This window comes from Heterobasidion irregulare, assembly GCF_000320585.1.
Source record: "Heterobasidion irregulare TC 32-1 unplaced genomic scaffold scaffold_04, whole genome shotgun sequence".
In the NCBI taxonomy this organism is placed as follows: Eukaryota; Fungi; Basidiomycota; class Agaricomycetes; order Russulales; family Bondarzewiaceae; genus Heterobasidion; species Heterobasidion irregulare.
The window spans coordinates 1,314,062-1,339,843 of record NW_009258200.1 but is presented as its reverse complement, the minus strand read 5'-3'; the positions used below and the strand labels follow the sequence as shown (position 1 = coordinate 1,339,843).

Here is a 25,782-nt window from a genome sequence, read left to right as displayed (position 1 = left end):
ATTTACACTCTTTCCTCAAGGCCCCAATGGCTCCGTCTATACCTCCACAAGCACCGACACTCGTCTTGACGCCGGCATTGATGGTACGAGGACTGCCTTTTCCCAGTCAATCTACTCAGCTTCTGCACAGAGCAAGCTAAAGCCCGCAAAAATATTCAAGACCGCAGTCGACCCCGCAGCCTCGCCAACACCAGGAGGTCGGTCACCGCCCAACCAAGGGATTCGACACATAACTGGCATCTCGTTTGACGACAGAGGGGACCAGCTCATCACCGCTGCAGAGGACGAGACGTTTCGTCTATACAACTGCAAAACCGGAAAGCAAGTTCTTTCCACGCGTTACCACCCATTATAGCCTGTTCCAACTGAAGCAGCATTCCAGACCTATCAAAACACTATTTTCGAAGAAGTATGGTGTCGATCTACCCCGTTTTACGCACAAAAACACAGCCATCATACACGCGTCGACGAAGGAGGATGATACCGTCCGATATCATTCTCTGCATGACAACAAATACTTGCAATATTTCAAGGGCCACAAGCAGCGTGTGATCTCACTTGAGATGTCTCCCGTAGATGATACATTCATGTCTTCATCTATGGACCACACCGTGCGACTGTGGGACCTCCGAGCTCCGACATGTCGCGGTCTGCTTAACCTTCCGGCACCCTCCATAGTTGCCTATGACAGTAGTGGTGTCGTCTTCGCCATTGCTGTCAACCACTACTCCCGTATCCTTCTCTACGATCACGCCAACTTTGACAAGGCACCGTTTCTTACCATTACTCTGGAGGATCCGACGCTTTCGCTCGTCAGCTATCCGCCACGCGCCATCTATATCACATCTATGGCGTTCTCAAGCAGCGGCAAGTACCTTTTGATTGGCTGCTCTGGAGATGCGCACTATGTGATGGATGCGTTTGAGGGTCACCTGCTTGCGAAGCTAGAAGGGCATGTGGGGCTTGAACGGAGGCGATTAGATGCCCCACAGGGCATTGAGCCCCAACGAGGATGCAGTGGCGAGGAGGTGTCGTGGACACCTGATAGCAACTACGTATTAGGCGGTAGCTTGGATGGACGGGTATGCGTTTGGGACTTGCAGAATTTGCAGACAAAGACCGGCGCCATTGATTTGAAGGCACCACCGTTGCGATTGCAGCCTATCGCAAAGATGGATGGACATCCTAGCCCTTCTCGGTGTCTCAAGTTCAACCCTCGACTGGCAATGATGTGTACTGCGGGTGCCGAACTAGTACGTCAGGTTCTGTGCCCAAATCGAGGTGGTTCTAATATTTAATTCGTCAGGCGTTTTGGCTACCAGACCAGTCTGCGGATGTGGACGAGGTGGCAAAGGAATTGCTTAAAAAGCCTCCTACCTGATGTATGGTTCAGTTTCTTTGTTACTGCTGTTATGTTATCTTCTTTTGTGTCCACTGGATTTCTCTGCCTGTATGCGGAGGATATTGCAAATATAGCACGTGGCGCTGAATTTGAAATTGTGTGATGGGACGTGGCGGATTGAAGCCCGTTGCCAAATAACAACTCTTTGGTCTTTTCATCCCGGTCTACCACTTTCTAAATGGTCAGAATGCGCGTCTGGTCCTTGCTCTGTTTTTCTGCTCTATTAGTAACATGCGTGTTTGCTGTTGAAGTTTGTGCGTATACTTTCACAATATGGCCTAGTGACGTAGAGCGACACATCGGAGGAGTCGTCTGAACTGAACCTTTGCATGTTACACCAGCTCCGGTAGAGGAGGCTGCCGACTCTACAGAGCTGGAGCTCATCATTGCCACGTCATTCCCCGAGAGTAACCCATTCGGTCGTGAGTGATTTCATCCATCTCCAGATGCTAGGGGTCTCCTTTCGTCTTGCTAATTTATCACGGTATGGGGGTATAGATATAGTCAATGGCGAAACGAACCAGCTGTTCCTAGAGATAGAGAACAAATCTGGAAAGAATATCACGCTATTGAACGTTGCCGGCGAGCTCCATCACCCAGAAACCGACAAACTGATCAAGGCGGTACGTTCTTGCGGTCGCTGTCACCTCGCACACGTAGGGGCGTGTCTCATGTGCGGCCCTGTGATCATTTTCAGACGAACAACTTGACATATGGCATCAACTTGATCGAGGGAGCCAAAATTCGTCTGCCGTATTCATTCTACAGCGAGTAAGTTGACTGTCATCTTTAGCGTCACGGCGTCTGACGGTTCTCCACCCAGGTTCAAGGTACTTGACGCTGTTGCTAAGTGCAATTCACGGGGTACTGATCAACCGTGCAGACAGGCGACGTGAAACTCAACCTCTGGCTTGAGCACATCACTGACGTACGATTCCCGCTCATCGTGTATCTTTTCCCGGCTTACCTTTTTCTTGCATGTAGGGCGCGAAATATCGTGTATCCGCATACGATTCCGTTGTCACCATTGTCGAGCCGGAACTCTCTATTTTTGATTTGAAGCTGTGCGTCTAAGCAACTTAATGCGTCGTTGCATGTGCGTTCTCACGCTTCCCGGTTTCTTGCTTCCCTTCTCTAGTCTGTCAACGTATGCCATGGTCATCGGTGTTCTGTCTGGCCTCGGCTATTTCGCATACATCACATTCGTACCCCAGCAGGCCAAGAAAATCCGCAAGCCGACGATCTCCGCTCCCGTGAGCACCGTTATCGCAACCGGAGCCGGCGGATACGAGGAGGAGTGGATCCCCCAACATCACCTCAAAAAGGGCAAAGGAAAGAAGGCTGGGGCCGTGAGCAGTGGGGATGAGCTCAGCGGTGCTGAGACGAGCGGAGCTGAGGGCAAGAGGAAGGCGAGGAAGTAAACAATATCACTATTCGGGGTGGAATTGGGAAACCAAAATTGCATGCTATAGATATCTAGTGTGGACCGCTCTTCGCGTTCAAACCTTTCTGCTCATCCGCTTTGCAAGGTGATGCATGTTTGTACATAGGATTTCCTTGTGCTAACATGGCACACAGCAACTGGGTGGGGGTGGTACTCAGTGAAGAGATGGAAGGAGCCTTAACGTAGCCGATCTACATCATGCATCGACCTGCTTGTAACCCTTGACCTGGGGTGTGAAAGAGTAGCCCCACCTGTCAGCCGTGTCGGGACAGAGAAACGAGCGCGAAGACGATACGTACCCTGTTCTCCCGGAGCAGCGTGATATACTTGTCAGAGAGATCACGGCAGGATTCATAGTGGTTGACGCCCTCTATGCGGTAGCACTCCTGCACCTGGTCGCGGACGATGCGGGCCTCCATGGCGCGGATCCATGACTCGCGGATGTGGGCATCGCGGGTGGCGACGCGGGCTGTTGGGTAGCAAAAGCGCAGATGTGCAAGCGTGAGTTGGCGTCGAGGAATGAAAAAAGTGAAGTAGCGAAGACCTTGGAGTTCTGCAATTCTGGACTTGTCGGCCATGGGTACGCTATGAGGACGTGACAGAGAGCGGAGGTGGTGGCGTTTGCCCTTGTTTGCTCGCATTTTACTAGTATACTGGGTGACCTCAATATCAATCATCCATGCATTCATGTTCGATCCTTGAGGCCAGTCGAGTACTCTCACAAAATCCAACAACGAATCGTAGCCTACAAAATCCTAGGAATCATATCGTGTAGGGAAGATCAGAAAAAATATAACATAGAACTCATGCATTAAGAGGGAATCGAACCCCCGGCGGGTCGATGGCAACGACCCAGGTTACCACTACCCCATTAATGCTTGACATGGTGAAGGACACAAAGGGCTATGGCCCTGCTCGAAGGCAGAATCACATGGACGGTAATGCACCGGCGACCGATCCCACCAAGGTAAGTTTGGGTTCAGGTGCGCCAACGACCACGGACATCTGCTCACCTTTGTCCTCTTCCACACACCCGCTAACAAATGTCCACCGCACAGCCCATTCGTCTCCCTGCAGGCGCGCCCACTCCGCTGCTCACCCTAACCCGCCGTAAGTCCCCCATCACTCTCTCACCCGACGCATCCGGTCCCGACCACCCAGGCGCGTTGCATTCTACCGAGCTCAGCCAAGCACACGGTCTGGCAGATCGAACTTCACAACGGCGCTGACTCGCGACTCACGCGTGACCTCGTCGAAGGCGCGCTCAAGCCTGCCCTTAACATTGTTGAGCGCGAATGGCGCGCGGGATGGCGTGCAGCTGTCGCGTCCAAGGCGAAGGACGAGGGTGCGGGCGCGCTCGTGATCGTCGGAAACAGGGCGCAGGATAAGTTCTTCTGCAACGGTGAATTCCTTCCCGCTGTACGAGGTGGGCGCGCCGGCTGAACAGCGGATGTACACAGGTTTCGACTATCAGAGCGTCATCTCAGATCCCAATTGGTTTGCTGGTACGTGTTCACGCAGGCGTCTATTCTTTCCTCGGAATGTTTTTGATGTACGCGAATTGGACCCGCAGTGACATTTGACCCCTTGCTTGTGCGGCTCTTGACGTTCCCTAGTAAGTCACGCGCGCGTCTATTGATGTTGATGCTTCGGTGCTGAATCGCGCTCGTTTGCCAGTCCCGACCGTCGTGGCCATCAACGGCCATTGTTTCGCCGCGGGATTCATTTTCTCTCTCGCATGTGACTATAGGGTGATGACAGACGGATCCAAACGGAACTCTTGGGTGTGCATGAATGAGGTTTGACACCCTCCCACCTCAAATCTCCTTGCAATTCACCCCGAAATTATGTCCCGTGGCAGGTACACTTCGGCGCTCCCTGGCCAACTTCCTTCGCGTACCTCCTGCGGGGGAAAGTCACCCGCAGCACCATCCGCAGAAAACTCGCGCTCGAGGGACACCGTTTCACGCCGAAGGAGGCGCTGGACGCGGAGATCGTTGATGAGCTCGTCGGCGGTAAGACAGAGGACGTGCTCGCGCGCGCATTGGCGCTTGCCGAGAGCAAGGCTCCGCTCGCTCAGCAAGGCGTGTGGGGGCTGATCAAGGTCGGTGTCCAACGTGTTCGGTTTCGCCGTGTGATGGTCGCTGATGTCACCGTAGACGGAAGTGTATCGGGACGTAGTTGAAGGCGGAGAGAGGGACGTCCGGACCGTGACACTCGCCATGCACGACGCGGCCGCGAAGGCGAGACTTTAACGGCATAGCCATTCACATTGCATCTGTAGGATTTGCAGAATTTCAGCGGGGAACTGAATCGTTTTACATATTGTACAGTATGGTCGTAGAGACTTCACGAGAGGTATATCAGCCAAGGCATCAAGAAGAGAATACAGCACAGATCCCCGACCGAAAAAGGTGGTCGCATCCGAGCTCCGTCTGTCTACAGCAAAGCTTGCGAATACAGGAGCATGGGTTAGTCGTATCCACCCCAAGGCCAGAAGACGGGCACCGTCCTAAAACGGAAGAATATACGTCAGTGTCGCACTCAACGTGTATATCTCAGAGCTGTCATGGAAGGTCAGATATTTCACTTTTTGTATTCCTTCCATTTGGGATCTTGGCCGAACTTCTTGTCGCCCGATGCCTACATCCGATAGAGCGTAAAACAAATGGAGTAGATCAGCGGTAGCAAGGAAGACACGCACCTCCAAGGGCGGGACGCCGGAAACCTGGTAGAAGTATACACAAAACATGAGAAGGACGGGGTGCAGATACAGCGAAAGGGCTCAGACATACGTTGCGAAGGAGCGTGTAAGTCGTGATCGGACTGATGGCGGCCAGCGCGAAGGTGTACGCGGGGAAGTAAGCTGTCTGCAGAGATCCGATGGCCAGCATCCATATGCCAGTCCATATGCCGACCTCGCCGACGTAGCTATGAATCGACAGAAGTGAGATTTTGGATCTAGATCAGTATCAACTATGGTGAAAATCACTTCGGGTGTCTGCTGAGGCTCCAGAGCCCGATAGTGATGAACTTGTCGTCGTGCTGCTTGTTTTCCTTCTCGTGGCGCCAGGCAGATTTTTGGCGGTCGGCTATCACCTCGAAGAGGAGGGAGGAGCCATAGATGCCGATGGCGGCGTAGTCCCGGAGGCCAAGGGCAGGGTGAAGGTTTGAAGGTAGGGTGTTGACCTGTACCAGGAGCATGAGAGAGCATGTGGATTTGTATACTATTTGACGCATACCAGGTAGACTGGGAGGCCAACCAGGAAGACCCAAGTGGCTGTAAATTGACAAGAGGTGGATAGATAAAAGACAAGTGATCAAATTCAACGGATACCTTGCGCCATCCAGAACGCAGTGAACTTGGTTGGCTGGTGCTTCACCTCGTCAAACCTAGAATCTCCACCAGCTTTGATAGCCCTCTACTCACGCACAGTGTTCGACACACCGAATCCAATCAAAATCAAGACGACCTCGAGCGGCGAGCGGACGCACCTGCACAAGGAAGCTCCCGAGCCGCACACTCCAAATTCCCAACGCGGCGCTCAATAGCAGCTGCCGGGGCGCGAAGCTCGAAAGAGATGGAAACGGGGCCGCTGCGCTGCCATATCGAATCTGTGCTCGGACAGCTGGATAGTAGAGCGAGATGAGCGTGGTAGAGATAAAGCCCAGGGCGCCGCCGAGGTCGTAGAATTTCTCGTTGGCTTGAGGGACAAATATTGCAGCGAGTGCTGCGTGCGAATACTATGAGTATATATGCGGGGTAAGGTTGGTATTGTGGGCGTACCGGCTTGGAGGCCATAAGCACTGCCTAGAACAGGGAGCAGCCTCGAGAATGCGTTCATGGCGGGCGGTCTGAACTTGGAATTGTTTTGTCGCAACGCGCGAGTCGAATCTGGAAACAAGTTGTCTGCTAGGCAATGACATCACCTACTATAGTCACGATCGGTGACGTCGTCTCTGATTAGACCTCTTGCTACCTCTTGTCACTGGGATCAATTTCAGTCATGTTGCTCGAGTCTCATTGTAGTCCTCGATCGTACGTTGGACCCAGTGTCGCACGAAAACAGGGTGACATTCTACTTCGTTTCTTTGCTCGTTCAAAAAAACAAAAAAATCGTTCATTATCGTGGTATCCGTTACAAGCACGGGCTCGACTACAAGAAAACATATCCAAAAGCGCACAGTCAAGCCCCCATGTCAGTGGTATCAAACTTCCTTGACCGACGCGGCGCTCTCCTTCTCCGTCTCTGGGAAATCCTGAGAGTTCTCGGTACTGCCGATGCCCATGAGTGTGGTATCCCATCCGTGTGCCTCAAGGTATGCACGGAACTGTCGAGCAGCGAGACGGATCAGCGATGATGGCTACAATAGGATGTTAGGTATTACCTCCTGATCCTCCTTGAGCATCCCGTCCTGGGTGAGAGGCTTGATGCCGAAGAACGTGATGAGGGCACTCAATACAGCAAGACCTGCCAGAGCGCGATTGTCATTCCGTGCATATTCGGCTTCTCCGACCGCAGAGACAGTCAAGAAGAGAACGTACCGCTCGCAATCCAGAAAGGTCCGGTGTTTCCCTTGGTCGTTGTGTCACCGCCAAAATCAGCGATGATGGGAGGGAAGGCTATATAGGTGCGCAGGAATCAGAACTGGGTCGGGAGAGAAACCGAATTACCCACCCCAAGTCCCGACGAAGGCTCCAACTTTCCCGACAGCGGCAGCCAAGCCATAGAATTGACCACGCACGGCCGTTGGGCCTGTTTTGGCGGCCAGCAGACCGAGACAGTTTCCAGGACCTGAAAAAGACGATAGCGCTCGATGAGTGGCGATAAGGAAGACAGAGAGGTAAGTGTGCGTACCCAGCTCTCCAAAGCTTAGGAAGATGCCGTATACGACCTGGGAATGACAACAATGTCAGTGAATTGGAAATAATTTCGAGGAAGAAAATGGATACAGCAAAGGCCCCGATATGGTCCGTCAATCTGGACGATGCTCAGGTCAAAAGCGCAAATTAAGAACGATCTCGTCTGCGTACTGTTTGTAGAGCCCACTCATGATGAAGCCAATGATGGCTTGGAGTAATAACCCTGTGATCTGGTGAAAATGATCATTGGAGCATGGTGACTTCGGTCAGAATCAACATTGCGCACCATGGTATTCTTCGGTCCCAGATAATCAACAATGAATGCGCCACCAATGGTTCCTATGACATAAATGTGAGTAAGTGGGTATATATCCGTAAATGTTCACTATCCCACCTGGAATGTAGAAGAGGCTTCGTGAGGTCGATACGTGTTTGTATGAGAGTAAATATGAAATTTACTTGATGACTACGTTCCACCCGAAAACAACACTCAGTGATGTGGAATTATTGGTGATGCTGTAAGGACCGAATCAGCTCTAGGATATGACGCGCCCTGACCGTTATTGCTTACTTGGAAACCACGGTCGAGGAGTAGATGGAGAACTGGTCAATAATAGGTGTCATTGAAGCATCGGAAATCGCAGATCTATAGCCATACCGGATACCTTTGATACCCCGCGGATATTGAGTGAAAATTACGGAAGAAGGTATCAAAGTACTCACACAATGAAATCATAAATGAACCTTGAATTGCGTTTTTTTAGAGCCCGAACTTTGGGAACTAGATGAAACCAACGCACCAGGTTGTGGAGATGGCAGCCAGACTCTTCCAATATCTTCTTATGATTAGTAAATATGGGATCTTGGTGTTCTTCATCGAGTCCTTTTTGAACCGAGTTGGCTCTTCCATGTTTAGACGCCAGATGAATACCGCAACAGCGGGAATAAGGCCTAAGCCAAGAGATAGACGCCATACGGCACGGAGATGGTTTGGACCAAAACTGTAAAGTGCATGAATGGATATATATATGTTGAGCAGATGATGTAGGAGGACACTTACATCCAATAGAGAACGAGAGGGACAAAGGCTGCGACAACGAATCCAAAGTCGATCATAGTATCTGAACCAGGAATTAGACTTGAGGTATATACGAAAAGAATGGACTAGCTCGCGTACTTGTCGCAAGAGCAAACCATCTATGCTGAGCCTTCTTGTTGATCCCTTCCTCCTCAGACTGCTCGGATGCGGCAACTGACCCACAAGGGTATTCAGCGCCTACGCCAATTCCAAGCAAGAAACTGCGCGCGTAAATTTAGTCCTGTGATATCGGGTGGAGCTAATGTCGACGCACCGGCAGGCGCTGAGCATGGCGAGCATACCGCCGAGACTGTGATGCGCGCCTGAACTCGCGGCAGACAGGCCCGAGAACAGTGCGACGATGCCGGTGGCAAGCATCTGCCATTCCTTAGCGTGACAATCAAGAGCACCGGCAGACCACATACCATGCCGAATTTGCGACCGAGCTTATCAGACAGATAGCCGAAGACGAGCATTCCGACGACGGTACCGGCGAACGCGACACTGGTCAAGGTTTTGCTGTAATTATGACCATTGATGGCCTCCTTGCCGTAGATCCGGGTCAACACTGTAAACAAACCCAGTCGGCCCGCCTGGTTCGAGCAAAACAAATGTACGCACGCGTATTTACTGCGGAGTGTCAGAACACGAAGGACAAGGTGGAATATGAGGGATTCACAGCCTGAACGGGGTAACGCGCACCTGAGCCAATGACACCGTTTGCATATCCTTCGAGCATATCGAACATGTGTTAGGCCGCTTGCTACAGTCAGAAAAGATATGCAAATACCGTCTGAGAAAAGTGCGGTCCCAGCACTGAGGTGGAATGAATGATCCGGGGCTAAGCTGAACACAGGAATTTCTGAATGATAGAACAATGCGACACGTACGCGAAGATAAGGGAAACCTTGGACATTCGCGACTTGACTGCAACCATCGTGTTCAACAAGCTTGTCCGAAGGGTGACCTTACCCGGTTGATAACGATGAAGGCGCGAGGGAGTGGACGGCGCAGCGCTAATTTCGACAGCGGGGTGGATTTATATATTGAAAGGTGATACGGAGTCCAAACGTCATGACCACCCATGCGCCTGCTCCTCTGCGTCTGATTGGTTATCGGCCGAGTCGAATTTTCAAGGAACGAGGCCTCAAATAGCAATCACCAGACACGCTTTCAAGGGCAGAACATCCATTGGAACCAACAAAGAGGCTCGAAGAAAGTGCTCGAGCGCAAGTGGCTTCGCGTCGTGGGGCTTACATACGTCCGCCGCCGGCCCCTCAGTGCCGCAGCGCTCGTTTCCACACTGCCAGCATGCACGTTCTCAGTACGTCCCCCCCCTTCGTGACAGCGCTGAGGGCCCTCCCAGAACTCACACATCCCCCATCCTTTCCCAGAAGACTGCTCCCCACGGAGCATTGCAGACACTGGCTAGAGATCCGCCCGTGCCCCGCGGTGATGGCGGCGACGCTGCGACAGAGAGCCTGATTAGGCCCCCGAAGCTCCTATGAAGATTTCCCCGTCAAAGTGCCCCTAAACAGGTCAGAAAAATGCTAACGTTTTCCCGATTTTGCCTGTGAAACATGCTAAAACCGGGAAGGGTTGTCATGTTTTGTCATGTTTTGTCACGGCTATTTTGAGACAGTATAAACTACCCTGCGGCACTGATTTCTTCTCGCAAACAACAAAGAATGAGTATATGAGATATATAAGGTGCATTCTCAGGCTCTGGAATCTGACCACTAGGAACCACAGGTGTTGGCATAGTCAGAAGAACCTTCTTCACCTTTAGACAAGTAAGAGCTTTTTATCTCAGCCCTGCTATTGGTGTTAAACACATTCAGTCTCACTGCTATCTAACTACAGAGTATTGTGCCAGAAAAAAACTGGGCTCCTAAGCCAATACCTACCTAACTGGGCACTGTAGGTTAGAATAATTAGCAAAGCCCTGTTATACTCTCAGGCCTGCTGGGGCTAATTCTCTTAGTATATTGTGTGCTTACCTTTTTGTATTGTGTGCTTACCTCTTTGTAGTACTTTATCTTACCGTGGCTCTATTTATCCCTCTTCTACCATCTCTAGGACTTTTGATTGAATAGAGATCATAAACAATCAAATCTTGAAGATAGTAGCAGAGTATGATTACTAGGTGGGTTATATAGAAAGGCCCAGCACTTTTCTCCCATATCAGGAGTGAAGTACTTAGGAACCTGGTTTTTTTCTAGCATAATACTCTAGAGAATTATGCAAGACCCTATAGTGCATTGGGTCCAAGGTGTTATGATCATGGTCTGCCAAGGCTCTTTAAGGTCTAGTCTAGTTGGCAACTAATCATAACAAGCATTAGGTAGTGCTATCTATGGCACAGACATTATAGTCTAAGAGATTATCCTTAGGTCATTGACTCCTAGCAGATATCATTATTACTAGTTAAGCATTAAGAGATATATTCTAAGAGAAGAACCAAAGGAAGGTCTAGATGCTACTCTACAAGGGAACCCATTCCATCAGAACTCCTAGATTGAAAGGAGACAATTAAGAAAGCACAAAAGTAGGTGCTGAGAAAAAGCAGCAACCATTGGAGAATTCCTAGAAAAAAGTATCAGAATTCTTATGATTCCCCAAAGTAGTATAAAAGCCCATAGAGACGGGGCGCCCCTTGAACCTGAACCACCACATGGTCCAGTTTTCCCACACCTAAACACTGGGCAAGGGTGGGTCTCCTACCCACACACAGGATGACTATAGTGCCATGAGCGGGTGGCTCGTCCTAATTTTGGTAGTACAAGACCCTCAGAGAACACCTGGTGCCCCACATGTGTAGGAAAGAAGGGGCTCGAGCCCGTCGTCCACCGTGGAGGTGACACCCACATGCCACCCTAACCAGGGCAACATCGCCAACCAGCGTCAGGCAACCATAGCATAGTAGACACCACAGAATATGTACAATTCACAACATGAACAATAAACATGCTAACACTACAAGGAACCATTGAGAACAAAGTCCCAACCACACACGAGAAGGACATCCCCACTTCCGTGAAAATCATATGATGGAACGTGGATGACGCTGACCAATAACCATCCATAACTGACAACCCCCCCTCACTGACAAACCTCTCCCCTCACAGACCAATACTCACATCGTATAGAGAACCCATAACCAAGCCCACTAGTTGTCAAATGGAATGCCAACACGGTGGAACACAGAGCCAAATCACGCCCGAGTCCACAGCAGATCCTCATACGGGACCCTCCCAGTGCAAGACATGTCTGCCAAGCACAGGGGACGCTCCAAACACGGCGATCCAGCACACCATAACCCACACTCCAGCCCTCCAACACGAACATTAGAATAACATCAGGACAACCTGCCACGTGACTAAGCCACAACAAGTAAGTCGACTATACAGCAGTGGGTCGCCCACCTCGGCATATCCCGAGCAAGAAAAAGCGCTGATGAGCATGCACCCGCGCTAGGGTCCGAGGGAGGTATTCGTGAAGCTTTGGGGAGATACCGAACAGCGCTCGACAAGTACCGAAGACGCCGACTATTACCGAACACGGTCGGTCCCTACCCGACCGACGACAAGCCACCGAAGGACGTTCGGCAGCACTTGGGTCAGTTCGCCCACACTTCACGTACTTACCATGACCGCATAGGAGTGTTACGATAAGTGTTTACGAGATCGGAGCCAGTATTCCGTATCGGCCGATGTCCTCCGTGAGTCGGTCGGTCCTTATCGTTTATCTTCCCGACTTCCGCATGGTCGGTCAAACGCGATCTTGCACCATTGCTTGGCCACCCTGGTCGTACGATACCTCTTCTTTATTTTTCATTGGCTCTCCAACGCCTGTTCCTGCTACCTACGCTCGGGCGACGGATCCCGAACGTTCGGGATTTCGACATCACTGATTACCTTTTACCTTATCACCTTCGGAACCCATATGGACATCTCACCTACCTTCTTATCTTCTCTGATCGCTGGGGCTTGGCGCCCATTCGACATCTACTCTCATTTCTTGTTTAATATTTTACTTAGGGGCTCTGTTTACTATAAAAACCTACATACAACTCTGGAATAAACCAGCTTTCGCACCCCACAGTTCAGAGCTCATTCGCACTCGTCTCAACCATCGAAATCGTCTTCGTCGACTTCCGAAAAACTTGTCATCCTCGTCGTTCGGCCTCATTCGCGTTCGTACTCGTCTCTTCGCTCGTACCCCCCCGTCCTCCCTCGTATATTGTCAGAGTCCCGTGTGGCTCTTGAAGCACGTAGTTGTCGGTCGCGACACTACCTTCTCATTACCGACCGCATCGCCGACACGACCGACCGAACGTTCGGTCGGTGTTCGGCGCAGTCCCGAAACCGTTCGGGCGCTATAATCTCACACTCCCCGATTGCTTCTCAGTACGCCTTCAATTTCTAAAGTCATCACTTACAATTCCTTGTGTATCAGATACTAGCTCCAGCACCCCTGCCTTAGAGGTTGTTTTAGTGTTGTGCTCGGCACTTAGAGCCACCTCTAGCGTAACATTTTGGAGCCCACCGCGAGGGGTTAGTATTCAAAATTACCTCAAGGAATCTACGTCGCTCGTCCCGACCAACAGCGGAGCGCGAAGAACGACAAACAGTTATCGATAGCTTCAATACTCAGGAAACATCTGCCGACCGAAGTTTGTTCGGAGACGCCGATATAGTCCCAGAACACTTATCCCACCATCACTACCTTGATCTCGAATCCTCGCCATCGCTCTCACCACCACCCGACTCCACTTTCTTCTTAACCCCACCTTCGTCGCCGAACCGATCGTTACTCCCACCGATTTCCCCTATCCTCGACCTTGCACTCTTAGAACAATCACCCCCGTCTCCTATCCCATCTCTCCACGACTCCATCTCTCCGTTAATCCCACGCAGCCCCGTCTTCTGGACGCCGACCATCCGACCGACTTCACTAGAACGCTCCTTCGAACCAGCGACTCCATCCCCGATCACCTTAGAAAACAATACCTTCTCCCCCACCTTTGACTTTCTCACTATGGCGACCCCATCCATGCCCGCTCGTGGAGATCGAACGGCCCCGACCTTTGACCCCCATCAACCCCGCGAATTGAGACGATATTTCTCCGATCTGGACTTCCACTTCGTTCGGTCTGCGGTAGTGGACGAACAAGAAAGAAAGAAACACGCTTGCCGATTCCTAGATGTCGACACCTGTGAGCTTTGGGAATCGCTCACCACTTTCACCGACGCCACGAAGACCTTCAAGGAGTTCTGCGAAGAGGTCTACAGGCTATACCCTGGATCGGAGGAAGAACGCAAATGGTCGGTATCGGATATGGACAAGCTAGTCGGCGAAACGAGCAGGGTCGGCATCTTGTCTCTCAGCGAACTCGGCGACTATCATCGGCGATTCCTGGCGATCACGGTATTCCTCCTCAGCAAGGCACGGATCTCGGTCGCCGAACAAGGACGCGCCTTCGCTAGAGGATTCCAACCGGAGCTATGGGCAAGAATCTCTCAACGTCTACAACTCAAGTTCCCCGATCATTTCCCAGACGACCCATACAACCTCCAAGACATCCACGACGCGGCCCGATTCGTCTTGCACGGCACCACGTCCGCCTACAGCACGATCCCTACCGACATCTCTCGAGCAGCCCCCGCCGCGCCGCCCACCAACGCGATCAAGGCCGAAGACCTGGCGACCATGTTCGAACGGCTCACCGACACCTTTGTCAAGGCCATCACAGCTCAGGGGACGACCAGGCCAGCCGATCGACCATCCCGACAGCCAGGACAAGGCGGCGACAACTGCATGTTCTGCGGCAGTCCCGAACACTTCATGCGCGCCTGTCCCGAGGTCACCGAATACATTCGGATCGGCAAATGCAAGAGGAATATCGAGGGGAAGGTGGTATTGTCAAGTGGGGCATTCGTACCGAGAGAAATCACGGGTAGTAACCTGAAGGACCGAGTTGACGAATGGCATCGCAGGAATCCAGGCCAGTTGGCGACCGGACAGATGATGTTTACGGTAAACGCGGTGCCGACTCACCCGATGACGATAGCCTCCCGTCACGATTCACCCTCATTGCTGGATGTCACCCCGACTTACCAACTCACCGACGTCCAGCGAATCGCGAGCCTCGAACGCGAACTATTCGCGCTCCGAACGCGGGGCGCAAGGGCACGCGAAATGGCGCAGGCAGGACGTTCGGCACCTACCCCTTCACCGGCCCCCGAACGACGAGCGAGGACCGAAACTCCCGAACCCGAACCCCGACCGACCACCCCGACTCAGCGACCGCCCCCGGTACCAGCCAAGGACGATGCTCCGATCCACCCATATGCCAAAGCCCAGGACGCCACCTATGCACCGCCACACGACCGCAACATGGGAGCCCCGGCGAAGATACCATCGGCAAAGAAGGACGCTCCGGCCTACAAAACCACGGCGCCGATCTACGACGAGAAGGTAGCAGCTGAGGTCTACAACAGGGCAATGGCCACTCAGGTGACGCTTACCCAGCGCGAACTACTCTCTCTCTCCGCCGAAGTCCGTTCACAGGTCAGGGAAGCCACGTCGGCACGCCGATCGCCTGCCAGAGACGCCAGCAATGTTCGGACCTTCTACCAAGATGCCGATCTACCCTATGCCATCGACGACCTCGAACCACCGACTCGACCGACCGTCTCCTCCTTCGTCAATGTCCTGCACCAACCGGAAACACCCCCGCCGGGCGCGATCATCATCCCCGACATGTACGAAACGTACCTGAAGAATCTACAGCCCGGTCAGGTTCCTCAGCCATTGATAGTTGCTAAAGAATCGTCTGCCCTAAGGTCTATTGTTCCCCTCGTCGATCATCAGCAGGAAGTCGAATGCGTCATCGACCCGGGTTCACAAGTCATTGCCATGTCGGAAGGCATTTGCAACGAACTGGCGCTCATCTACGACCCCGAAATCGTCCTCAATATGCAGTCGGCGAACGGCGAAATCGACCGATCCTTGGGCCTGGCACGCAACGTGCCATTCCTCATCGGCGACATCACCCTGTACCTCCAAGTCCACATCATTCGGAACCCCGCCTATGACGTTCTCCTCGGTCGGCCATTCGACATCCTCACCGAAAGTATCGTCAAAAATTATTCAAACGAAGACCAGACGATCACCATCAGCGACCCGAACACGGGACGACGAGCCACCATTCCGACGATCAGACGAGGACCCCCTCGAGTCCTTCACCGAAGACAAGCGGGTTTTCGCGACTCAATGAATTGATCCGAGATCAAGGAGAAGTTGCACTGATCATTTCCACCGATCATGATACCCCCAATTTCCCACTTATCGAAGCGTCCTCAGATTTCCATTCTCCATTTCCCTCTCGTCGCGATCTCTGTCTCAAGTACATTATGGCCTCCGATTTGGGGCCCGAAAATCATCTCAAAAACAATCTCGATTCCGATATGTTGTCCTTATTCTCCTCATTCGTTCCCGGTTCTCTCCATTCCACTAATAATCGCCGACCCGGTCGCCATTTTCGCCGCCAAGCGCAAGTACAAACCGGTCGCACAGAAAACACGACCAGTCTTGGCCGACCTCCCCGAACAGTTCCGAATCGTTCGGAACATCCTCGGTGACCCTCTCGCTGCCCTTCCGACGCTGACACCGAACCCCCCACCCTTCACGCCGACCGGCAGATACACAGCCGAACGACGCGACCTCATCGACAAAGTCCACTCGGACGACTTCCTTTGGCCGGCCGAACGACAGCTCATGCACCATTTCATGTGTCTACAAGAGATGGGATTTGCCTGGGACGATTCGGAACGCGGACGTTTCCGCGAGGATTTCTTTCCTCCAGTCAATATGCCGGTGGTCGAACACAAGCCCTGGGTTCAACGCAACATTCCGATTCCACCAGGCATCTACGACGAAGTGTGCCGACTTATCAAAACCAAGATCGCCGCTGGAGTCTATGAGCCGTCGAATTCGTCCTACCGATCGCGCTGGTTTACAGTCGTCAAGAAGACGAATAGCACCTCCACTGGCACCAAACTCCGAATCGTTCACAGCCTCGAACCCTTGAACGCCGTCACCATCCAGCATTCAGGTGTGCCCCCATATACCGATCAGATCGCTGAACAGTTTGCAGCTCGCGCTTGTGGCGGCATTCTGGATCTCTATGTCGGCTATGACGAACGAGGGCTCGCCGAATCATCTCGCGACTTCACCACGTTCCAGACCCCATTCGGCGCCCACCGACTCGTCACCCTGCCCATGGGATGGACAAATTCGGTCCCGATCTTCCACGACGACGTCACCCACATCCTCCAGCCAGAAATTCCAGACACCACCATTCCGTTCATCGACGATGTCCCGATTCGGGGCCCACCGACCCGATACGAACTTCCGAACGGCGGGTTCGAGACACACCCCGACAACCCCGGCATACGACGATTTGTGTGGGAACACTTTCAAGGCCTCAATCGGGTGGTTCAGCGGATGAAGTACAGCGGAGGAACATTTTCGGGACACAAGGCGACACTCTGCGCAGCTGAAATCACGGTGGTCGGCCATCGCTGCACGTACGAAGGAAGATTACCCGACGAATCTAGGGTAGAGTCAATTATGAAGTGGGGACCTTGCAGGGATCTCTCAGATGTTCGGGCATTTTTGGGGACGATCGGTGTCGTTCGGATCTTCATTCGGAATTTTGCACACAGGGCGCATGCACTGACAATGTTAACACGCAAAGATTTTCCATTCGTGTTCGGCCCAGACCAGATAGCGGCCCAGGACGACCTCCGGTCGGCGCTTCTCGAATCGCCAGCCCTTCGGCCGATCGACTATGGGTCGGCAGCCAACGTCATCCTCGCCGTCGATACCTCACAAATCGCGGTCGGCTTCCACCTCTGTCAATGTGCGCTCGACAATCCCCGGGTTCGGTACTATGCCCGATTCGGCTCCATCACCCTTAACGACCGCGAATCGCGATTCTCCCAACCCAAGCTCGAACTCTACGGCCTCTTTCGCGCCCTCCGATCGCTCAAAATGTACCTCATCGGCGTTCGGAACCTGATAGTCGAAGTAGACGCACGCTACATCAAGGGCATGCTCACTAACCCGGATCTCGAACCCAGCGCTAGCATCAATCGGTGGATCGTCTCCATCCTCACCTTCCATTTCACACTTGTCCACGTCCCCGGCACCTCTCACGGCCCCGATGGACTCTCCCGACGACCACCACAACCCTCCGATCGACCCGAACCCGAAGACGACTTTGACGACTGGATCGACAATCTCTATGGCTTCCTCCATCAGATCAACAACACGTTCCCCACCTCCAACTCAACTTCGACCACCGCCATCTTCACCTCCTCGCTCGTAGGCGACCCCTCGACCGATACCGACTCCGACGACGAAGGCCCGACCATCGACTATTCGGATATCCCAAGATCGCAGAAAGCTTTGGAAGCCGAGGAACGCCTATGGTTGGTCCGCGACTGGCACCGAACATTGGTTCGGCCCCCTTCTCTCTCCGACTCCGAATATGCCACCTTCCTGCGATATTGCACTGAGTTCTTCATCGCAGCCGACAAGCTATGGAGAAAAGACTCGCACGGTCGACACAAGATCGTTGCAGCCCCCTCTAGTCGGATCACAATTCTCACTGCCGCCCACGACGACGTTGCTCACAAGGGATTCTACGCCACGACCGCCTTGGTCGCCGAACGCTTCTGGTGGCCGCACATGAGGCAAGACATTTCCTGGTTTGTTCGGACATGTCACCTTTGCCAGATTCGCCAGACTCGCAACGTCCTCATTCCCCCGACCGTCGCCACGCCTGCACCACTTTTCGCAAAGATGTATATGGACACTATGCATATGCCGACCGCTGGTGGTTTCAAGTATCTCGTTCAAGGCCGCTGTTCGGTATCGCACTACCCCAAATTCCGCATGCTCCGACGCGAAACAAGCTCAGCCCTCGCCGACTGGATCTTCGAGGATATCATGTGCCGATGGGGAACACTGGTAGAGATCGTCTCCGACAACGGACCAGCATTCGTCAAGGCGCTCGACCAGTTAGCGAAAAAGTACCACGTTCGGCACATCCGTATTTCGGGCTACAATTCCCGCGCCAACGGCATCGCCGAACGACCTCACTTCGACGTTCGGCAGGCTCTGTTCAAAACCGTTGATGGAGATCAGGCCAAGTGGAATCGTGCAGCTCATTTCGTATTCTGGGCTGATCGCATTACCGTTCGGCGCCGAATGGGTTGCTCGCCATACTTCGCAGCGACCGGAACCCATCCCCTTCTCCCCCTCGACATCGCCGAAGCCACCTACCTCCTGCCACCGCCGACCACAACCCTCAGCACCACCGACCTCATCGCCCGACGTGCCATAGCCTTGCAGAAACGCCGATCAGACCTCGCCCACCTTCGCAGCTCAGTAGTCGGCGCCCGTGTCCAGGCCGCCGTCCGATTCGAACAACAGCATTCGGCCACCCTTCGCGACTTCAATTTCCACCGAGGCTCGCTTGTCCTGATGCGCAACACAGCCATAGAGAAGGCACTCAATCGGAAGATGCGTCCACGGTATTTAGGGCCATTGCTAGTAATTTCTAGGAATCGGGGAGGGGCGTATATTTTGGCCGAACTCGACGGATCGGTCTTTGACCGGCCAGTGGCGGCATTCCGCATTATTCCTTATTTTGCTCGCAGGTCTCTGAAGCTCGCCGACATTGAAGCCCTCCTCGACATCTCACAAGAACGCCTTCGGGCCATGGAAGAATCCCGATCGAGCAACGACGATGCCGAAGACAACGATGCCGACGAGGAGAATACTGACACCAGCTCCATCCGATCAGCAGAAGACGACGATGCGGGGTCGGCGACTTCTGACTAGACCCACCCTCCCACCCTTCGCTCTCTTTGGTCGGTGACTGGGGACAGTCATGATTTCAGTAGGGAGGAGGATGCACAGATATACCCATTCCTTATTTCACCTATTCGTCACAGACATGGACTGACACCCAAGCATTTCCACATCTCTTAGTACTTTTGCTGCCGACCGATCGCCGACCGAATAGTCGGCACTCATTTTCCCCATCACTCCTTCAAGTACCAAGCCGCATTGAAGACTTCTTCCGATTTGCGCAAAACCATAGGGTTTTATGCCTGTGATGACATACTGAGGCTTCCCCTAAGATTCCAGTTTATTGTCTTCATTTCTGCCGAACGCTTCGCTTACAAGTACATTCACACACAGTCATTTCGCCGACCGATTTCCCGAGACGACACCTCTAGTCTTCGCCGAACGTCACATTTCATCCAGGACAGTTTTTTTTTCTTTTATTTACATTCTAACTACTGTACAAGGGCCTGAATTCATTCGCTGGGTACAAAATCCCCCGACTCGGACATCGCCGAACCTTCCGACTGCGACGAATCCTCGACCATCACCATGTCCGAAGTCGCAGGACCCGAACGCGCTTCGAGGGACTCTAGCTCGGCCTGCCACATCGCGATCGAACGCGCCAGAAAGGCACGCGAACCCTCGGCAACGGCAATCCGGTACCGAATCTCAGAAGCGATGCCTTGCGCAACGGTCGGCAACAGACGGGAAGAGTTGGAAAGGGAGGGAATGACGGACGGACGGGAGCGAGGAGGATGAGAAGAGGAAGGGACAGCCTGGGTGGTCACCGGCAGGCGCTTCACCGGCTTCCTGGTCCGAGCGGCTGTACAAATCGCGATGAGCCCCTCCAAAACTTTACCGAACGACAACTTACCTTTGTTTTGCGCGATGCTGTCCCCGACCGACCGTTCGGGAACAAGCACCTCCACCCTACGTCTCTTTGTTGGGCGGGATGGCCCCTCCTCCACCGACTTTTCGATCGACTTCGCCTTACTAGCCGACTTCGCCTTCCCGGTAGACTTCCCCTTCCCCTTCGACGCCCCCTTTCCCTTGTCTTTTGATGTCCACCCAGGCTGGAAACTGCAACCCTTCCGCTCCCCGGCGCATTTGATACACGATACTTGGCCGGGCCTCAGGTAGCAACGGAACGCCCTGGTGGTGAAGTTGTCGGCGCAGCGATGACAGGCATAGTCAGCCTAGAAACGAAAGAAGATCAGTATCAGGACGAGGCGGCAAGAGGGAGGGGACGTACCAAGACATCACCAGGAAGTAGTCCAGGAGGATCCTCAAGAACCTTACCAGCGCCGTTCCGTTCCACCGGGGGACGAACCGTCGACATTCGGCCTGTGCCAGGACCTAGAGGAAGCACAACCCGCCCAGCAGTCGGCGTCTGTTGGCGCGCGAACTCGACGATAACAGCAGCGGCCGATTTCTTGCCCTTCGCATCGGTCGGGGCGGTGGACGCGACCAGATCCACGCTCATTCGGTTCATAGCGGCGGTCGCGGAGGCGAGTTCAGGATCGGCGATTGGAGACCCGGGACGAGAAAGCGAGTCGGCGACGGAAGGAGCGGGATGGGAAGAGGACACGACGGGAGCGGAAGGAGAGGGAGAGCGAAGAAAAAGGGGGAAGGGTAGGACGGACTCTGCTTCTAGGGCGGCCATTTGACGGTCCCCTTCTTCCGGATCCATCGATCCATCGAACATGGCCTCCACCAAGGCCTCCCGGCGCCGCTGACGATCATCTTCGGCGATACGCAAGGCAGCAGCAGCCCGCGCTGCCTCAGCCTCCTCAGCCTCGCGTTCGGCAATGGCGACCCGTGCCGATTCCTCCTCCAGGGTCTGTGCTTCGGCCGCTTGTCGCTGTTGCTGCGTCGCAAAGTGCGCCGCCCGTTGCGGTAGGATACGCGTTCCCCAGGCCAGCCAGTCATCGGTGGCCATGTGGTCGAGGCCATGCTCGGCCTCGGCGATCCAGTCGGCGAGTTCGGGAAGGTCTTGCCCACGCGCTGAGCGATCTAAAACAGCCTGAAAAGACGTCAGCGAGCAGCAGGGACAAGAGAAAAGAGCCGACTTACCACTCGCTTGGCGAAACCTCGCGCCCAGGCCTCGTAGTCCTCGTATTCGGCGGCACCATCCGGAAGGGAGAGCATATACTCTCCGAGTTTCGTCTTCAGGGCGGAGAGGAGGGCTGACATGTCGGAAGAGACGAAGGAATTGAGCGGTAGGCAAGCGGCGATGAGGGACTTGGTCGCTGGAGAATCAACGATCGGCACGTGACTGTGGTCACCTGACAAAGCCACGAGCCACTGCGCGCGGCAGTAATTGCGATACGCGCCACCGCGCCTTGCCGACACGCTCTCACGCCACCGTCTAGTTGGGACACGCTAGGCTTTAGCCACTTCCTCACCTAATCAGTTGCCACGCCACAGGACTTTGCCGACTCAGCCCCGGTCTCTCTTGCGCGCCGACCCGGTTCTTTCTACGACATCTCTTTGCCGATTATTCACCTGTGCCACATCCCTCCCACGCACCCACTCCTTTCCACGCCACCGCTCATAGCTGATCTTTTTCCCACGAAACTTGCCACACCGCTCCATTTTCCACGCCACAGCTATTCTTTCCACGCTATCGCTTGTTACCAACTCTTTCCCACATCCACGCCACCACATTTTCTACACCATTTTTTTCCCGCTCCGACTCATAGCCGACGACCACTGACTGAGGACAGTCAGGATTTCAGTAGGGAGGAGATGATGAGCATGCACCCGCGCTAGGGTCCGAGGGAGGTATTCGTGAAGCTTTGGGGAGATACCGAACAGCGCTCGACAAGTACCGAAGACGCCGACTATTACCGAACACGGTCGGTCCCTACCCGACCGACGACAAGCCACCGAAGGACGTTCGGCAGCACTTGGGTCAGTTCGCCCACACTTCACGTACTTACCATGACCGCATAGGAGTGTTACGATAAGTGTTTACGAGATCGGAGCCAGTATTCCGTATCGGCCGATGTCCTCCGTGAGTCGGTCGGTCCTTATCGTTTATCTTCCCGACTTCCGCATGGTCGGTCAAACGCGATCTTGCACCATTGCTTGGCCACCCTGGTCGTACGATACCTCTTCTTTATTTTTCATTGGCTCTCCAACGCCTGTTCCTGCTACCTACGCTCGGGCGACGGATCCCGAACGTTCGGGATTTCGACATCACTGATTACCTTTTACCTTATCACCTTCGGAACCCATATGGACATCTCACCTACCTTCTTATCTTCTCTGATCGCTGGGGCTTGGCGCCCATTCGACATCTACTCTCATTTCTTGTTTAATATTTTACTTAGGGGCTCTGTTTACTATAAAAACCTACATACAACTCTGGAATAAACCAGCTTTCGCACCCCACAGTTCAGAGCTCATTCGCACTCGTCTCAACCATCGAAATCGTCTTCGTCGACTTCCGAAAAACTTGTCATCCTCGTCGTTCGGCCTCATTCGCGTTCGTACTCGTCTCTTCGCTCGTACCCCCCCGTCCTCCCTCGTATATTGTCAGAGTCCCGTGTGGCTCTTGAAGCACGTAGTTGTCGGTCGCGACACTACCTTCTCATTACCGACCGCATCGCCGACACGACCGACCGAACGTTCGGTCGGTGTTCGGCGCAGTCCCGAAACCGTTCGGGCGCTATAATCTCACACTCCCCGATTGCTTCTCAGTACGCCTTCAATTTCTAAAGTCATCACTTACAATTCCTTGTGTATCAGATACTAGCTCCAGCACCCCTGCCTTAGAGGTTGTTTTAGTGTTGTGCTCGGCACTTAGAGCCACCTCTAGCGTAACAGCGCTGACAAGAACCCATCCTTAAAACGCAGAAAAGCTCGAGTAACACACCAGAATCCCCCAATAGCCCGAAGGATGTCCGAAGAAGCCCAGACGATCAGAGAAACTCCCGAAAAATTGGTAACAGCAGTACGGAAGTCAGTCCTTGCCAGACCCGCTGCCTCTACCAAGACAGCGAGACTTATTAACAAGCAGAAACTGGGGGATAAAGCCAACGGAAGTAAGAGCCAACAAATATTGACATAGAGGTTAATTCACGCCCCAACCAACGCTGAGCAAAGCGATACTCTCCTTGACCCTAGAGACTCTGAACCATGGAAAGCGGTAGACATAGGGCAGTGGCCGGCTGATGCCATAGCATACATCAAAAAACTACGCCGTGACCTAGCTGCTCATCCTCACAACCGGGACAAGCCTAACACGACCTCTCCTCACATGAAAGCAGATGTCCAGATGACCGAAACAGTGGCACAACCGGAGATCCCACACGCCAAACTGAAGATCACCTCCCGAGCGCAAACAGTGCCCAAGACCCCAACAGGCTCGAGGCTCCTTTCACAAATAGCAGCAGCATCCACCCACGCCCCCACGATTGCATCCCCTAATGGCCCAAGGCCTGCCCATGGCGCCATTTTCACCACAGGTCCCTTCCCCCCTATCCATTACTCCCACCCTATGGCACACATCGACAACATTGACCCTAACTAAGTCACAGAATGGGAGCGTAACTGGACCCCAAGGTTTCTGGCATCCCCTTCGAAAACGATGCGCGGAATCCCTCCAACCACAGTGCCACAGCAGAACTCATTCAGAACACGGTCAGAGAGGCTACAGGAGTAAACACACTGAGCGTCGTAGTGCTGGTAAAGTCTTACAAAGTAATCTCGACCTACGACTTGCCAAACACGTTCTTAGTCTACAAGCTCACCCCGGAAGCAGTTACAACAATGATTGAACACAAGATCTGGGTGACTGAGAAGCTCACCTTTTACGCAATCCCTCTGGACCCCCACCATCCCGCTCCACCTCTTCGCCCTGGGAGAGTTCACGACCATGGACACAGACATAGTCCGAGAAATTGTACACGACCACTGGATGAGAGAAACCACGCTCAATCAGATAGCGAGAGTCATTGACACCTCCACTGAAACAACCAGCCCCATCTCGGAGGAAGATGCGAGCGAGTTCATTGACTCACTAATAGTCAAACACGTTGATACGCTAGTGATGCCTCTGAGTGCGAAACACACCCAAGAAACACCCCTACAAGCGCAGGTAGGCAGGAGCTAGTTCTAGTGTGCAAGGAACTATAAGCTGTGCAACAACCAACAAGGGAGCATACTAAAAGTGTTCGGAGTGTAGTGAACAAACAACTCCAAAATCGAAGTATTCAGTTGGTCAGTCAGTCGGTAGGTCGGTCAGTCAGTCGGTAGGTCGGTCAGTCAGTCGGTCAGTCGGTAGGTCGGTTGGTAGGTCAGTAAGTCGGTAGGTCGGTAAGTCGGTTGGTCGGTTGGTTGGTTGGTAGGTTGGTCAGTCGGTTGGTCGGTTGGTCGGTTGGTCAGTCGGTCGGTAGGTCGGTTGGTCGGTAGGTCGGTTGGTCGGTAGGTCGGTTGGTCAGTAGGTCGGTTGGTCGGTTGGTCGATGTTTGATCGGGATTAGATTGGGACGCAAAGAGAAGGGAATGGGTGCAAGGCCACACTGGACACTAGCAGAGGATGACAAACTAGATGAGAGGGAGAGAGCAAGACGATGAGGGCTCTGGCGGAGGGCTGTGATCGAACGCAACAACACAAACAAAAGGGCAAAATGCGAACAAGGATTGGAAGGCAATGGCTCAAAGTCTCATGGACACAAGCGCACAAATGGAATCGGAACAAGGGGGGAGCCAAAGCTGATGTATTGCAAAGCCATAGGTGCCCTTTTATAGTAAGTCCGAACAGGTACAAGATAAGGAGATCGGCAGAGGCATAGAGCAATCGGAAATGCGTGCCAAGAGTGATCAAAGGTAAAGAAGATAAGGGAGTGATGTTGCAAACAATATAAGATAAGAAGCAATAACTCTAAAGTCTAAATAAGTGGAGAGATTGCCAAGGTGAGTCTACATGGACCTGGAGATAAGAACCACATGCCACATGGGTAAACCATTTAGAAACTTGGGAGCTCTGAAGATAACAAAGGATAGGTCAACAGAAGGCATAAGGATGATAAGAGATAGAAAGACAGATCCGTTCTGAGTCAA

The 25,782-nt window shown here is 53.1% G+C and overlaps 11 protein-coding genes across 11 annotated transcripts; 7 read left to right on the top strand and 4 right to left on the bottom strand.

The window, feature by feature from the left end:
• Positions 1-587: 587 nt before the first annotated feature.
• On the top strand, positions 588-1,381 carry HETIRDRAFT_450585 (uncharacterized protein; the record flags this gene model as incomplete). The annotated part of the gene is made up of 2 exons (XM_009546870.1): positions 588-1,253; positions 1,307-1,381. 2 exons carry the CDS (start codon positions 588-590, stop codon positions 1,379-1,381), a joined length of 741 nt encoding a protein of 246 aa, XP_009545165.1.
• A 208-nt stretch (positions 1,382-1,589) lies between these two features.
• Positions 1,590-2,823, top strand: HETIRDRAFT_107017 (uncharacterized protein; the record flags this gene model as incomplete). Its single annotated transcript, XM_009546869.1, is given in 8 exon segments — positions 1,590-1,656; positions 1,744-1,824; positions 1,901-2,025; positions 2,100-2,175; positions 2,186-2,188; positions 2,284-2,330; positions 2,387-2,466; positions 2,541-2,823. The coding sequence occupies 8 exon segments, from the start codon at positions 1,590-1,592 to the stop codon at positions 2,821-2,823; spliced, it is 762 nt and encodes a 253-aa protein (XP_009545164.1).
• A 219-nt stretch (positions 2,824-3,042) lies between these two features.
• HETIRDRAFT_450583 (uncharacterized protein) lies at positions 3,043-3,424 on the bottom strand (the record flags this gene model as incomplete). Its single annotated transcript, XM_009546868.1, has 3 exons — positions 3,043-3,072; positions 3,146-3,315; positions 3,391-3,424. 3 exons carry the CDS (start codon positions 3,422-3,424, stop codon positions 3,043-3,045), a joined length of 234 nt encoding a protein of 77 aa, XP_009545163.1.
• Positions 3,425-3,889: 465 nt separating this feature from the next.
• On the top strand, positions 3,890-5,101 carry HETIRDRAFT_315489 (uncharacterized protein; the record flags this gene model as incomplete). Its single annotated transcript, XM_009546867.1, has 7 exons — positions 3,890-3,956; positions 4,033-4,248; positions 4,307-4,351; positions 4,420-4,461; positions 4,524-4,645; positions 4,708-4,950; positions 5,006-5,101. 7 exons carry the CDS (start codon positions 3,890-3,892, stop codon positions 5,099-5,101), a joined length of 831 nt encoding a protein of 276 aa, XP_009545162.1.
• Positions 5,102-5,318: 217 nt separating this feature from the next.
• On the bottom strand, positions 5,319-6,691 carry HETIRDRAFT_315577 (uncharacterized protein; the record flags this gene model as incomplete). Its single annotated transcript, XM_009546866.1, has 9 exons — positions 5,319-5,358; positions 5,437-5,489; positions 5,551-5,574; positions 5,642-5,777; positions 5,839-6,035; positions 6,089-6,126; positions 6,184-6,268; positions 6,342-6,577; positions 6,634-6,691. The coding sequence occupies 9 exons, from the start codon at positions 6,689-6,691 to the stop codon at positions 5,319-5,321; spliced, it is 867 nt and encodes a 288-aa protein (XP_009545161.1).
• A 256-nt stretch (positions 6,692-6,947) lies between these two features.
• Positions 6,948-9,773, bottom strand: HETIRDRAFT_157116 (major facilitator superfamily). Its single transcript, XM_009546865.1, has 21 exons — positions 9,679-9,773; positions 9,579-9,604; positions 9,491-9,517; positions 9,410-9,418; positions 9,214-9,356; positions 9,063-9,166; positions 8,888-9,009; positions 8,771-8,831; positions 8,511-8,711; positions 8,432-8,454; positions 8,282-8,318; positions 8,170-8,226; positions 8,105-8,121; positions 7,997-8,049; positions 7,882-7,940; positions 7,801-7,828; positions 7,706-7,742; positions 7,526-7,642; positions 7,393-7,470; positions 7,236-7,318; positions 6,948-7,178 (listed from the first exon to the last, which is right to left on the bottom strand). The coding sequence occupies exons 1-21, from the start codon at positions 9,723-9,725 to the stop codon at positions 7,056-7,058; spliced, it is 1,452 nt and encodes a 483-aa protein (XP_009545160.1). The 5' UTR covers positions 9,726-9,773; the 3' UTR covers positions 6,948-7,055.
• A 4,055-nt stretch (positions 9,774-13,828) lies between these two features.
• Positions 13,829-16,075, top strand: HETIRDRAFT_416887 (uncharacterized protein; the record flags this gene model as incomplete). Its single annotated transcript, XM_009546864.1, has 1 exon — positions 13,829-16,075. The coding sequence occupies one exon, from the start codon at positions 13,829-13,831 to the stop codon at positions 16,073-16,075; it is 2,247 nt and encodes a 748-aa protein (XP_009545159.1).
• Positions 16,076-16,117: 42 nt separating this feature from the next.
• Positions 16,118-16,561, top strand: HETIRDRAFT_54371 (uncharacterized protein; the record flags this gene model as incomplete). Its single annotated transcript, XM_009546341.1, has 1 exon — positions 16,118-16,561. A coding segment is annotated over one exon (444 nt), but the record flags the coding sequence as incomplete, so codon positions are not given.
• A 513-nt stretch (positions 16,562-17,074) lies between these two features.
• On the top strand, positions 17,075-19,705 carry HETIRDRAFT_315151 (uncharacterized protein; the record flags this gene model as incomplete). The annotated part of the gene is made up of 1 exon (XM_009546863.1): positions 17,075-19,705. One exon carries the CDS (start codon positions 17,075-17,077, stop codon positions 19,703-19,705), a length of 2,631 nt encoding a protein of 876 aa, XP_009545158.1.
• A 482-nt stretch (positions 19,706-20,187) lies between these two features.
• Positions 20,188-21,907, bottom strand: HETIRDRAFT_450577 (uncharacterized protein; the record flags this gene model as incomplete). The annotated part of the gene is made up of 4 exons (XM_009546862.1): positions 20,188-20,537; positions 20,589-20,910; positions 20,967-21,737; positions 21,788-21,907. 4 exons carry the CDS (start codon positions 21,905-21,907, stop codon positions 20,188-20,190), a joined length of 1,563 nt encoding a protein of 520 aa, XP_009545157.1.
• Positions 21,908-23,618: 1,711 nt separating this feature from the next.
• Positions 23,619-24,251, top strand: HETIRDRAFT_119555 (uncharacterized protein; the record flags this gene model as incomplete). Its single annotated transcript, XM_009546861.1, has 2 exons — positions 23,619-23,763; positions 23,866-24,251. The coding sequence occupies 2 exons, from the start codon at positions 23,619-23,621 to the stop codon at positions 24,249-24,251; spliced, it is 531 nt and encodes a 176-aa protein (XP_009545156.1).
• Between the last annotated feature and the right edge of the window lie 1,531 nt (positions 24,252-25,782).

Excerpts from the sequence above, each read along its gene's own strand:
- HETIRDRAFT_157116 (XM_009546865.1), bottom strand. The coding sequence starts at position 9,725 with ATGGTTGCAGTCAAGTCGCGAATGTCCAAGGTTTCCCTTATCTTCGC. Across the intron at positions 9,605-9,678 it reads AAGGTTTCCCTTATCTTCGC|TGCTGGGACCGCACTTTTCT; the intron begins GTACGTGTCGCA and ends ATTCCACCTCAG. Across the intron at positions 7,941-7,996 it reads TGGGACCGAAGAATACCATG|ATCACAGGGTTATTACTCCA; the intron begins GTGCGCAATGTT and ends CATTTTCACCAG.